This window comes from Oxyura jamaicensis, chromosome 8 (genome assembly GCF_011077185.1).
Source record: "Oxyura jamaicensis isolate SHBP4307 breed ruddy duck chromosome 8, BPBGC_Ojam_1.0, whole genome shotgun sequence".
NCBI lineage: Eukaryota > Metazoa > Chordata > Aves > Anseriformes > Anatidae > Oxyura > Oxyura jamaicensis.
In genome coordinates, this window is record NC_048900.1 from 5,636,213 (window position 1) to 5,650,748 (window position 14,536).

Sequence of the window (14,536 nt, forward strand, 5' to 3'; positions counted from 1 at the left end):
GCTAGCAATGTAGTGGATAGCACAATATTTGTGACTAACCAAAATGTGTGAAAATCATTTAAACCACGAACACCTGTCTAATTTACTGGGATTTAGTATCTTAGAGCTCTTGGGTTTGGATACAGGGACTCTTAATTCCTTTTTGTCTTTCTGATGCCATTTTATTTCATGTGACTGTCCTTGAAACTTGAAAGAACAGATCCAAAGAACTTCAACAGCAGCTCTGATCAGAAACAGTAAGATCTGTGGAGTACTGATAGGTCTGATGGGGTAGCTAGCAGTACAAGCTGCAGTGCGCATTTGTCTCCTGGTTGTTGGAGAAAGTTCTGCAAATTTTCATCAGAGGTATTGTGACAGTTCTCCCAGGAGGCATGGTTACAGAGCTTCTTTCTGACAAGAGCCTGTTCAATTACTCTGTTCTGAGGTTAAAAATGAAACAAATCTAACGCTGTGAACTTGAAGTTTCCACGTTTTGCCATGTGTCCATAGTGTTTGATCATAATGACACAGCTACATAGTCATTCTTTTCGAAGCCTAATCTGTCCTGGAAATTTCCTGTAGCTCCAAAGGTAAGTACTTACCCTGGACTAATAATACTATTTTAAGAAATATGCTTCTACTTAATTACTTTTCTTTTCTTTTGAAGATATTACCTAATTAGCTGAACATTATTTCAGATATTAAGAGGTAGCAAACTGGCATCCTTAAGGATCCATTAAGGGTGAAAGTTCTGTGACCCCAATGATTTACATCCATTGCCACATTAACTATGCAGGGAATGGGTGTAAATGAAAGTTACTTGTGCATATCTGACTTCTGAACATGTTAGGAATGGTATTTTGGTTGTCTCTGTATTGGGAAAAAGTAATCTGAACAGCAGGGCTATACATCAGATTGCATTCTGTGGGAGTACTTGTGTGCATCTGTCTTTATATGTTGCTGAAATATTACTGAGCTTGTACTTTTAGTATTTAAAGCTGAATATCACTGTAGACTCATAAAAGCAGTATACAAAGCATTAGGAAATCTTAAGGGGAAGCTAAAAGAATTAGGTGACTTCCACTGACTGCTACATGCTTGAGCACTTCCTTGATGGCTGCAAGTGCATGTTAGAAAACAAAAGTATCAGAATCCCTTACATTTTTTTTTTTCCAAACAAATAAGAAATTTCAACTGTTAAATCATGCAGGGCAATTTTAGGCCTTATTTTCTGAAGAAGGACTTGTTTGACAGTGAGTCAATGCAAATCGTTTTCTAAAAAGCAATGTGATTTCTTGTGACATAGACACTCGAGTCAGATTCCTATGAGATGGTTTTGTGTAAGAGCAGAAGCAGCGACTGAGCCAGTACAACTGTGTTCTGCAAAGAAAGGAAACTTTTCACAATGCATGGCATTTATAACCTGAAAACTGTTTCAAACAAACACCTTGACTTTGGTAACCTTATTTCCATAATTTTCTGAAGACTGTTCTTGTAAAACATCTTTTAATAATTTTGTTATGTATAACTGGAACTCTTGAATGGAACTCTTGAACATGTTTTATCATATTTGCTATGTTGGCTGAAAAAGTAACCACAGTGAAAAAGATTCTGCTTTAAAAAAAAAAAGCTAACAATGTTAGTAATAAATAACATTTGTTAGCTACAAAGCAGAAAATGGGTTGAAGAGGTTGTTTACCCTCATGAGTCACCTCTCAAATTGTCAAGAGGAAACTTACTCTTTTAATTAAAATTAAATAGCATACTTAGATTGTCTCAAAATAGTTTTGAGAGCACCTAAACTGTTGCTTTTTTTAAAAAAAAAAAAAAAAAATAGTTAAATTTTACTAGTTCTTTTGACCTTCACTACTTCAGTGGTATATTAGGTCTAGAATGCACCTAGTGATTAGTAACCATTTTGGAACAGCTTTTAAAACTGATTGCTTTACAGGGAAAATGACAGTTCAAGGTAACCAAGATCTCTATGTTCAACTGCATTTAAAAAATGATCTGATTATTTAGGACTGAAATTCAGTGTCCTGAATTAGATTTCAGATAGAGCTAGCTGTTTGGCTTCCTTCCTCCCTCTCTTCAAGCAGCTGTGACTGTTGCAGTTAAGCGTAGATGTCATCTTTCCAGCTACAGGGGAAGAGCAATAGGAAGGATGGTGTTAGCAACATCCTTAATATCCAAGATAGCTCTTGGAGAGCAGCAGAGAGGAAATTACCAGCCCTGCGGAAGAAAAAGCCAGCAGTGACTTCTTACCATCCTTCTTTTGAGAAGATCCTCGAGACAAGGACAGTAAATTGCTCAGAAAACGAGTACTTTGTGGGAGATTGAGCAGTTTTAGATGGGAGAAAGAGAAAGCAATTGAGTACTGGAGAGTAGCTTGATCTATTTGTCTATGGAGGGCTCCTCTGGTGGGTGATTATAAAATCAATAGAAAAGGTTTAAGGAAGCGATAGATGGGTTACTGGAGGAGAGGACAAATGAGTGTTGATAATAGGAGTAGACAGTATGAGGTAAATATGATGGATTCTAACAAATAACTTTGATAGAATTAATGAAGCTTATCCCTTCAATCCCAAAGATTTGAGCAGCTGAAGAAAAGCAAACAACATCCTAATCTTAGGACTCTTATAACTTACCTCCCTGTCTGAACCAGAATTTCCATCTAGACGTGTTCTGCATTGTTCTTTCCGCTATAAATCACTGTAACAGAATTCAGAAATTAAGATGATTTCAATTAGAGTAAAGCCACTGTCTAGGGAAAAGCTTTTGAAACTGTTTTCAGCATTTTATATAGTGAAATTAAGTACAAGACTACTCTGAAACACTTGCAAAATAAGGTAGAATAGATTCAGGTAAGTCATAGCCAGAGTAGTGACCTAGTTTAATCTCTAGTTGGATATGGCTGTGTTACAAAAGCCTGCCTTTTGTTATGTACTATTAGATAAACAGTACATGTCATGTGACAGTGTAGAATGGCATGATACTAGAAAGGCAATAATGTAGGTAACAAGATTTTCTTAAAATAATGCATTATAAGATAGGGGTGAGACAACCCTTCATAACACTAAGTCTTAACTATCAAATATAACTTATTTGCAACTTATTTGCAGTTACAGTGTTAATATGCTTCACAAACATCATGAATTTGCAATGAATGTGCTGTGTGTTCTTACCCATTCCAACAGAGCTTCCAGAACAGGTTACTGAAATGACATGAAAGTGGTATGGATGTTAGATATCAGGTTGTAAACTGGGAAACAGAAGGCTGTAGAATGTAGGCCATGTTATTCAACTGTGCGATCTCAAGAGATAACTGTAATTATAATAGCTTAAATTTATGCCCTGGGAAAGGAATTCCAAGGAAATTACTACAACTATTACTACTACAATATTTATGTGTAGTACCTGCTATCCAGTTAGGAGTGGTTCATAAAAGTTCTTGATTTTTCTTTTTTTTTTTTTTCTCCACAAACAATAACAGTCAAAAACATACCAATTAAATCCTCATTTATTTGCTTCTGTAGTCTAACCACTAGTATCCCAACTGAAACTTCTCTGCATTCACTATGCAGAGAAATGATCCAGTTGAGAGGCATCTGCATAGATAAGTGCTAGTGATGCTTATGCAAGAAATACATTGAGACAAACAACTTTTTTGCATTAATCCCAAAATGTTCCTATGAAGCTCCAGTCACAGATAGTGTGTGATAGCACCCATAAAGGTTACTCAAGAGACAACGTTAGAATAGAAAAGTTCTGCTTTGTGCTGCCTTTACTCATATAACTTCTGATTACCTTCTAACAATCTAGCATGTATTGATAAAAAAAAAATATATTGTTCAATTAAGTTTTACCTGAATATATTTTCTTAGGACAAAAGGTAAGCTTTGGCTCCTTATCGGTAACTGGAGATACTACCACTGTGTAGACATCCCCACAAGGTATCTCGGTGATATCACAGTAACTTTGCCCAGAGCTAGGGGTACAGGTGAAATTGCCTTTTGAACCACGTAAATCAGTATTGTAGCTCTTCATTTCTGCAGAAGCTCGCCAGTATACTCGGATACCGTTATTGCCAATTCTGTACAGCTTCACTCCAGAAGGACAGCAAGCACCTAATAAGATAACAAATGTATCAATAACCTTATTTGTAAACCCCCAATATGTTATAAATTCCCATAGTGCATTCATACCAGGGGACATGGTTACTACCACACTAAATACCAGCATTTCAATGAGAAATTAGCATTTAGCAGAAAGCCAGAATAACATTGAATAGGGAAGAAAATGTTCTTTCAGACTCGTATTATAGTGTTATAGAGCTGCAATTCAGTAGTTGTTCTATACGCTGCAATATTGTTGCTCTCACCTGTCTCTTGGAGGCATTAGGGCTAGCTAGAAAGCCAAGGATCCTTTTGTGGACTCCAGATTTTAATTATGCCATAGCATAGTTAAATATTTGGTTCGGGAACATTGTTATTAAAACTTATGTATATAGCCCCTGATAACAGTTATAAGAACGAGTTGAATGATATGTGAAATTAATCCGAAGTGCATTTATGTAAAAGAGGGAACTGCAAGTGTATTAACTACTTGTTGAATTTCAGCTTCGCTATTTTTATGAGAGGAACGTTATACCAAGTTGTATATTAGGTCTTTTTCTTCCCAATTGCTTTTATTTACATACTGGAAGAGTATCCTTGATACGTGCAACTGGATGTCAAACCAGTTTCACTGATCGCTCTCAGCGACACTGTATAGTTGGTGCCACAGGTGATGCATCCCAGCAGACAATAGTTTTGAAGAGTGTGACACTTTGCCCGTCCTTTTGAAGACTCCAGCATAGTTATGTATGTCTGAGCACCCATCCCAGCAGACCAGCTGATGTTTGTTACAGACTGTGTCACTTGAGTTAGTGTCAGGTCATTAGGGCAACAAGGAGCTTAAAAAAAAAAAAAAAAAAAAAAAAAACCTGCTTTTTACTTGGAAAACTGAAATAATTTTGAGGCATTGCCACTACACTATTACATGTTGAAGAGTGAAGGAATGAAAACTTGCATATTTTTCAGGTAAAGATTAGCATAGTGAAAAACAGTCTCAGGCTGTACCTATAGTTTGTTTAAGCAGGGTCTGTCTTTACCTGTCAAATCACATGACTCAGTCTAGCTCTGTCTCTGTTTCAATTTTCATTCTCTACAAAATAAAATGACTGTTAACAGACAAACTCCCTGCTAAAAATGGACACTGGCCTACACTTATCCCCCAACCATGCCTAGGAATTATCTGGGCAAACAATATAGGACAAAACCGTGCTAACAAATTAATAGCAGAAAGGGTGGTAAGATGTGCTTTCATCTGTTCTTCAGACTGTTTCATTTGTTGGGGTGGACACCACCTTATTGCCTCTCCTGGCAATATTAAAAGTCAAAATGCTGACAAGGAATTTATGCAATATATTAGTGGATGATATTACTATAGTTGTTAGCTGTGACAAATGATAACTGATTGCACTCACGTTTCTCGGTACCAGTCAAGAGCCCTTCTCTCTCTCTCTCTCTCTCTCTCTCTCTCTCTCTCTCTCTCTCTCTCATTTAAGCAGAAGACATCCAGCAATAGAAAATACGATTTACACACGTGGTAATTTAAAAAAGTCAAAATACAAACAGAGCAGAAATATTTTAATGTTAAGATGCTAAATATTTTACAATTCCCCCTTACCTGTCTCTAAAGGAACGCTGTAGCTGGGTAAGCTCTGTCCAGCTGGTGACCTTGCTATAGCACTAACAGAGAAAGCAGATCCACAGGGAAGATTAATTAGGGTACAAGAGTTTCCAGAGCTTGTGCAATGCCAAAGTCCAGCTTCTCCTCGTGCAGTTACGGTATATGTAGCTTCTTCATTGTTAGACTGCCACTGCACAGTGATTACAGAAAGAGCCTCCTTTGAGATATTTTTAATTTCAGGACTGCAGGGAGCTGAAAAGTTTCATATTAACAGTTATTAAGCACTGTTTATGCATACTGAATCAGTTACACATGAAGATTACCTTCCAATTAGAACTGACAAACTACTTCGGAAAAGTATATAATCCTTAAAGAGTTACTTCTGGTGAGAATTTAGAACTTGAGAAAGAGCAATATAAGTATTTTGAGTATTTTGCATAGAAAAAGAGAGATGAATTGTAAATCAGAGTTTCAAAAACTTGGAGCATTGAGTAGCTTTCAGTCCAACCCCTTTTAAGGTCACCAATTGCAATATATTCTTAAATATTTCCAGTAGGCTTTTTCATTTGGGTTAGTTGCAGTAACTTAGCACTCCCTCTATTAATTCTTTTCATCTGTTAATCACTGCAGCCTAATTATTTCTAAAGGAAATAATACCTGTTGCCACATATTTAGATGTGCATGATGTGTTGCTGCCCCTGGCCTCGCTGAATGAGTAAACAGTGATGTTGTAGAGAGTGTTGCAGCGCAGAGCAGACAAGGTGCAGGCCGTGGCAGTGTCGTTGCAGAGCACAGCGCTACTCCCCTCAGCAGCTTTTGTCTCGTACAGTTCAGCACCGCGGACAGGAGCCCAGGTCACTTCCACGGTGTCACTCGCCACCAGCACAGCATGGAAGTCGCTGGGGCAGCAAGGCGCTGGGAAAGGCAAGAAAGAGGTGGAAACTTCAGCAGGAACAGGAAGTGGACATTAAACTGAACATCATCATGACGTTTACCTCTGTGCTTCATATCTTAAATCTCCAAAAGTGTTTTATTTTGTGCAAACTGAATGCCATTAATTCCAGACTTACTTTTTGAATTAATTCCATATCCCTCCTTCAATAGAGGGCATTCTGATGTATATGTAATACATAATATATATATATGCATAGAATTATATGTCCTTGATTTAAAATTCCAAGAAACTCTAGTAACGTTAAAGTAACTCTAAGTAACTGTAAAATTCTCAGTAACTCTAACAATGTTCTTCACATTTAACTAGTTACTTTTAGTTTTCCAAAAATGAAAACCATCTCTAAAGAAGTTTAACACTTCTGTACATCCTTCTCAAGGCAACAGAAAAAAAAAAAAAAAAAAAAAAGTAGGACTAGAATTCAAATGTGATCCCAGGACTGTGTGTTGTTCATACATTCTTGTCTAGAAGGTAAAGCTATCTTCAAGTTTGTAAATATGTTGTTGCATTTGACTAGTTAAAATCAACTGCAGTGTGAAGTGGATATTTTTCTCTACAAACTTCTGTGTGTTTTGTCCCCAAATTACATAAAAATAGTTCAAGTCATTATCTTCAAAAAAAAAAAAAAAAAGTCCTGTCAGCTCTATCATAAATGCAGTTAATGGATCCAAAATGAATTTGCAAGAATACATTAATACTTGCCAGTGGTGTAATTGAATATATCGCCTAAAGGACTCTGCCCTGCCTTGTTGTATGCAAAGACACTAATGAAGTAGGTGAAGCCACAGTCTGATTGGAAATGGCATTGAGTATGTGATGTGTTGCAGTGCACTTCCAAGCCATCATCACTCTTCACAAAAACCACATAATAATGGCTGAAATTGACACTAGACCATGATACCAACAGGTTGCCAGGTTCATCCTCTTCAATTGATATATTTCCTGGTGCACAAGGGACTGAAATAAATAAATAAATAAAATAATAATAATAAAAGAATTGTCATCAGAATATTTTTAAATTATACTTCATGGAAAAAAAAATTAAAATCAGAATATACAGAATTATTCAAGCAACTCATACCTCTTTGCAGAGGATGCTATTTACATTTGGATGAAAAGTGAGTATGATTTTTACAGAACAAAACAGATCTTACCTTCATCTCTTACATGAAAGAGACCCCATGAAGAAAAAGGGACACTAGACAGTATTTGAAAAGGAATTGGCATATTCTGTGCTCACAAACAGCAGTTTTGGATGAAAACAAGGATAATATCTTGAATAGCCATTGGCATCCAGAAACCTTTATGTGAAAACACTTTATAAACTGGTATGAAACTCCCTGACTCTGTCTCTGACGTAGAATAGTCTTTTGCTTGGGTTTCATTTCTGGTGTCATAGCAAAATTTTACAATAAACTTCTAACTCCATGTTTGTTTTTCCTCAAATAACATTTTTCTTTCCTCTCCTGGTTCAAAAAGTATAGCTTGCTGCTACTAGAACATAAATGATCTAATTGAAGCAACGTTGGTTGAGAAGATTACAGCCCACAGCTTACAAGTGTCTCTTGCTAAAGGCTTTCATCCCATTAGAACTACTTCTGGGTTGCTCACATGGGTGATCTCTAACTGATACAGTGAGAGGTCAGAATGAGACAAGTAACATTAAATAATTCAGTAAATAAAGTTCTGTCCTTAAGGTAACACGTAACAAAAATGGTTTAGGTTTTGCTTACATGAGCCATTCAGCTAACAGATCAGGAAGCATAAATCTCTGACATGGCAGTGGTGCTAAGTAGCTGAGACTAGCAATCTTTTGTACTGACAAAGCAGCAACCTGCAAACAGCCTGTGACTATCTGAATTCAGTTTCATGGCACCATTTAGCTGGGAGGGGTTATTTGTTAACCTGCTTTCTAAATTGCAACTAAATCTAGCCTAGAGCAGTTCTCAGCCTAAGGCCAGTCCTCCATGCTATTTCCTCACAGACTTCTCCCAGCCAATTTGGAACAGATCTGCTATTCCTTAGATTAGTTTTACACTCAGAAACCTGACTTTAGAACAAGTACTTCTGGCAGGAGGAAAATGCAGGCTTATTGTTTCAGCTAGCAATATATATACACTGATGCAAGTTCCTCACAGAAATATGAAGAAAATCTAGGCTATTATCCCCTTAGTACAAAAATATATGGTATAGTTCACACGCAAAGTTCAGAAACAAAAACAACTATTTGAGAATCGTGAATTGTACTGGACTAGCATTTGAAGTTAAAGAAATGTATCTTAAAACGCCATAAGCTATGTAAGAATCAATGATTCACATACTAGTTTTTAAGCTTACTGCATCAGTAGGTTTACTGGATCCAGCATCATTATGTGCTGTGACAGAAACTGAATATTCAGATCCACACTGGAGTGATGGTACCACGCAGGAGGCAGAAGACGTGTTACACTCCAGTTTCAGGAGTCCACTGGAGGCTGTCACACTGTAAGTTAGAGCTCCTTCTGCTGGCGTCCAAGAAACAACAGCTCTTAAAGCACCGCTATTGAAAACTACTTGAACATCCGCTGGCGCCTGAGGACCTATGGTGTATCAGTTGGGAATAATTGTAAGTACAACTTTGCGTACGGCCTACAGACATGAAGTTTTTCAGAACTTGCAAATGAAGTAAATTTCTTTGTGGTGCAGACCTTACCCTTGTTAATATTAAGGTTGCAACATAATTTTCTAAATAAATGATTCTATTTGTACGCTGACATAAAGCTTTCTGTTGAAATTCCTTGCCTTATTTGAACACTTGCTGTTTGCAGTTAGAAAAATCCCCCTAACAGTTTAAGCTTGTGTAATCCTTATCCAGGCCTGTGAATCTTCAGTGGCAGTTAATGGCATGTTTGCCTCAGTAATACTCATTAGATAGCCACACCATCCGGTTTCCATGAAGTTTGAGATGGGCTAAGATTCACATGATATGAAAATCTACCCAATGTATCTTTGAAAAACGTAACACAATCATACACATACAAACACTTTATGGTATATACTTCTTTAAAAAAAATACTTAGTTTTAGAAAATAAAATTTCTTACTTGTTCTTTGGTTGTATGTGAAATCATCTCCAGGAAGCCCATTGGCATTCCAGGCATATGCCTTGATAGTATAGAGAGTTCCTGGATCTAAATTTGTAAATACAAAGGAAGTATCGGTGGTGTTCTGCTTCAGCATTCTGCCCAAACCATCTGATCTCATCAGGGATACAGAGAATCCAGCTGCCATATACACAGCTTTCCAGCTCACTGCAATGGAGTCACAGCTCGGGGAACTAACAGACAGAACTGGAGCAGCCAGGACTGTTGAGAAAGAAGATCAATTTAGCTTTCAGTTAGCTAGTAATACTGTTTGGAAGGTCCAAATTCCAGATGACTACACAGAACACAAAATCAACAAATTATTAAAACAACAACAGCAACAGAAAGACAAATTAGTGCAAAATTGACAGAATAAATCAGGAAACTGATTTGGTAGATCCATTATGTAACAGGTTTTGTAAAGTGCAAGCACCTCATACACAATGTATGAAAGTAGGCTGTGCAGAAGAATGAAAATCACTAAGAAGATACTGTATTTCCCATCATCTAAATTTTGCAGTCTTATTTTTTACTTTTTTTTTTTTAATGTATTCTATCCTCTCAAGATGTGTCTGTTGTTAAAATAAAATCAGTATATACATACAGACTCTATTAAAGCTTCTCTATTAAACATTTAACTTAATGTCACAAAGCAAACCACCAAGTCAGACTCATGATTCTGCTCATTAAGTCAGACAGACAAATTCTAGTCCTCAAAAACTGCAAGGAGAGTATGCTCAATACAATTTAAAATACAAAATTATAATAAGTGGTACTGCTACATTTCTGGGCTACACTGTTTCTTTTCTCTTCCATATATATTTTATATATATATATATATGTTAGGATGCTTCCATGAATGCTTTACAGTATAATATTAAAGAATTTGAAATAAAGTGCACCTGTTTTTGCTTTTCTGGAAGGTGAAGGCTGGCTTTTTCCTCCTGCATTTATAGATCTGATAGTGATTCTGTACGAGGTGGCAGGTTTCAATCCCATAACTGTACCCGGTGAATTTGTGACTATAGTTTCAATGCAGGAATCTCCATCTTGTGCAGCCAGTAGATAACTAGTAGCTCCAGGTACTGCTCTCCATTCCACTGTGATACTGTTGCTGAGTTTTGAGTAAGCTTGATCAATAACAGGTATGTCTGGAGCTAAAACAGAAATAACAGTAGACATGCTGACATTGAGGAACTCAGCCCTCTAAAACACTGTGTGCTCTGAACATTGCACAAAGACTGATCAGAATAAATGGTCTACACTTTCTACTAATGTTTTAAATTTATTATTCAGTTTTTAAAAAGTTAATTAGTACAGTGTATTTACTTTTGTTTCAGGAAATAAAACATATTTTTCAGTGCATGCAGTACAATGACTACTGAAAACTGTGTAATATTTGAGAACTCTTAGAAGACTCGCTACTGGTACGACACACATTTGTCTTTCAAGGGTGAGAGACTCTGCATCAATTAGATTGATAGGTAGTGTCTGGGAGGATGTGGCTTTCTAGGTTTTTCTTATTATACAGGTCTGCTTGTCTTTCACACAGTTTCTCTGGACAACTTTTTCCAGTGTTTGACAACCCTCACAGTATAAAACTGTTTTCTCCTCTTCATATGGAATTTGTGTCTGAATTTGTGCCCACTGTCTCTTGTCCTGTTATGGGTGCTTCTGATAAGTCTTTCCCATCAAGTAAATATATACACATTGCTGAGATCCTCCCTGAGCCTTTTCTTCTCAAAGCTGAATGGTCACAACTATTTCAGCCTCTCCTCATATGAAAGACGCTGCATACCTCAAAGACAAATGATCCTGCACTAGGTCTAAAACAAATGTAAATGAACATTAACAAACCACGTGTATTTTCAGGTATTCTAGATCATGTTTAATCTTCCAGTGAAAATATTCTAGTACTCTTGAAATCACTACTGAAATGGCCATGTATTTGGGACATCAGTATGCTCCTTGAGGCAAAATTATTTATAGCAATGCAGCTAATTTGGGATTTCCGAGATTGCAGAAAATATTAGGCATGGGTGTACAACCCTTGAGCATTATCTCCGCATTCCCAGACCCAAGCATTTTCTCATTTATAGTCAGACATCCTCTTTTGCCCCCTCTTAAAAATGGTAACATATATTCTATATCATGATACCTATGGAACATTTGCAGGTGTGTCTTTCTCTGTCTTTGGGCAAATTGTCAGCTACCACACTATGATCTTATTTTTCCTTTTAATAAATTATCTTCTTAAGCAACTCATTAAAAAATATGTGCAGGAAACCCTTATGCAAATCTAAGGGAGTTGCTTGCCCAAAGGTCAAGTAGACAACATATAGCGTATGATTTATATCAGAAATAAATTATAGACCATGAGTCATTTACATCCGTTCTTGGATAACTAGTCTATCACTAGAGGGGTTTTATATTTATCAGGATAAACACTGCTACTACTTAATTTTGATTTTTAATTTTTATTGTAACAATTCCTTTTACAATGAACATTCTACTATAAAAATAATGTCTATGTCTAAAAATTATGAGTTAAAAGTATTTTAAAAACCAAATTTCAACAGAATGTTTTCTCAATTACATTTCAGCAGTGAGATAAAAAAGGAAATTTGTTTATGTAGATTCTGCATTATCCATCAATGACTTTATGCTACAAGTCCTTTTGCAAATCAAACAAAAATGTAATCATCAGTACCAAAACAGTTTTTTGGTACAGCATCAATACCAAAAAATGTATCCAGCTTCACATCAGCATTTGTAATGAGAAGGTAGATGATTTGGAAAGCTGCAGTCTGAGAGAGCTGTGTGTAGCAGTTTAGGGAAACATGCATGAAAAAAAGAAGAGGGGAAAATGAGCTAATCATGCTACTGCTGAACTCGGTATGAGGACCAACAAAAGGCTTCAACAGGAATGGCAGCTATTCCCTACAGGTACAATAAACACCAGGGATGAAATTCTAGTGCTACAAAGGCTAATGGAAATCATATTTCATGTAGATTCTCTTACTAACCTGTTGACTGCATAATCTGTGTTTCAGCCAGAATAATTCCATTCTTGTCAATGGCTTCTGCTTGTATAGCATAAATAGTATTGGGAATTAATGAAGTTAGCGTGCCTGTAAATGTAATATCACTAAAATGAGCCAGTGAAGAATGGCCTACAGTATTCACAGCTGTAGCTGTGATTCTGTAGGTAAAGGCTCCTGAAAACTTGGGCCATCCGATATAAATGCTTCGTGACGTCACATCATATATAGACACAGAGAAACCTAAAAAAACAGAAAGAAAGAAAAAGCCACCACAATCAGAAAACATTTCAGTAAATCTAACTCTTGCTCTAACAAGACTCTAACAGTTCAATATATGCAGAAACATGTACTATCACCCTTCTCAGAGAATGAATCGATTCTGAAAGCATTCCTTGCAGTCTTGCATTCCTCGTATCTTAATCTGATTAGTACTCATGCTTACGGCACTAGGAGCTCTTGGCACAAAATGTGAGATTCTAGGATGTATAAAATGCCACGAAATACTAAAAACATTTAGTGCTTAGGAGATAATACCAATGTCGTGGCATAAGTGGCCTGTGAGAATCTTTGTGCGAGTGTCCAACAGAATTGGGTCTCTTCAAAATTAGATTTCAAGTTTATAAAGATATCAACATATATATTTTTTTGAATCTCAATCAAACTTGAAAACTTTTTTTTTTTTTTTAATAGAACTGTGAAAACTTGTAGTATTTATTAGAAATCAGAAGCTTGTTTGTTCTCTTCAGACCCATTCAAAAACAAGCATGCACAAACAAAATGCTATTTTGAAGATTTACCTGTGCTAGATGAAAAAACCTGAAAAGGAAGATGTAAAAAATTAGAAATACAAAGTGAAATGTCTTACCTGGGAAATTAAAAAACTCCTGATAATGTTAGTAACAGCTTAAAACATTACACTTTTTAGCACGTCCTACTGATGTGATGTATTTGTTCCAATTCTTTAAGCACAGACAGTTTGTGCAACCAGTGAGATTTGGTACAGGTGTGCAGATGATATTACTTCATTTTCCTCTCTGAATCTGCCTGTTGATTTAGTGTTCACTTGCTGAAAGACTTTGAAAGTACCCTGGGCTCTAAAATACTATTTTATGTTTGACCCTTATTTTCAAAACCTAGCCAGTCACTTGTAAATATTTGCATAAGGGTAAGAGTAACAAAATATGAATGTGTAAGGGGGTGTCAGATAGTGTCTATCAGATAGCTTCTAGCTTCTAGCTAGTTTACTTTTACAAAGAGCACAGTATTGTTCTATAAAATATTTTGAAAGAAAATTAGTTGCACTCACCATTTCTAGGCTGTTGAAAACCAGTCCAAGGAATACTAATGACCGACTTTTTGAACTGCACATCGTGACAGAACTTTGTTCCAGGCTTCGCAGTTGGATGAGCTCAAGCTGATGCCTGCGATGACTGGAAATATTCCACAGCCGCACTGTGGAGAAGAGGGCAGGCTGCCTTAGGTTAGGCCCTCCTCTGTGACAGGAAATTAGTCCCACACAGAAAGGAACTTTTAGGTAGGCAGGTGTTTTTTTTTACAAGATACAGTTTCTGTATTGAGTATACATGATACATAAAATAGTTAAGCTCAACACAAATTAGGAACTTGCTATTCAGTTCACTGTTGCTATTTTTGTCCACTTAAAAACACCTGTTCTTGCTGCCTGGAATTAACCCCTCGTCTTATTTT

General features: G+C 36.5%; 1 protein-coding gene across 1 annotated transcript; it reads right to left on the minus strand.

Annotated features, from left to right (window-relative positions):
- Positions 1 to 1,569: 1,569 nt before the first annotated feature.
- On the minus strand, positions 1,570 to 14,372 carry FNDC7 (fibronectin type III domain containing 7). Its single transcript, XM_035332897.1, has 14 exons — positions 14,136 to 14,372; positions 13,627 to 13,645; positions 12,812 to 13,069; positions 10,688 to 10,942; positions 9,747 to 10,007; positions 8,986 to 9,243; positions 7,367 to 7,621; positions 6,370 to 6,627; positions 5,710 to 5,964; positions 4,679 to 4,933; positions 3,846 to 4,106; positions 3,165 to 3,194; positions 2,628 to 2,691; positions 1,570 to 2,211 (listed from the first exon to the last, which is right to left on the minus strand). Exons 1-13 carry the CDS (start codon positions 14,196 to 14,198, stop codon positions 2,654 to 2,656), a joined length of 2,466 nt encoding a protein of 821 aa, XP_035188788.1. The 5' UTR covers positions 14,199 to 14,372; the 3' UTR covers positions 1,570 to 2,211; positions 2,628 to 2,653.
- Between the last annotated feature and the right edge of the window lie 164 nt (positions 14,373 to 14,536).

Coding starts and splice junctions, on each gene's coding strand:
- FNDC7 (XM_035332897.1), bottom strand. CDS start 14,198: ATGTGCAGTTCAAAAAGTCGGTCATTAGTATTCCTTGGACTGGTTTTC. Junction 10,008..10,687: donor TTCCAGAAAAGCAAAAACAG/GTGCACTTTATT, acceptor CTTTCTCAACAG/TCCTGGCTGCTCCAGTTCTG. Junction 2,692..3,164: donor TGGAAGCTCTGTTGGAATGG/GTAAGAACACAC, acceptor ATTCTGTTACAG/TGATTTATAGCGGAAAGAAC.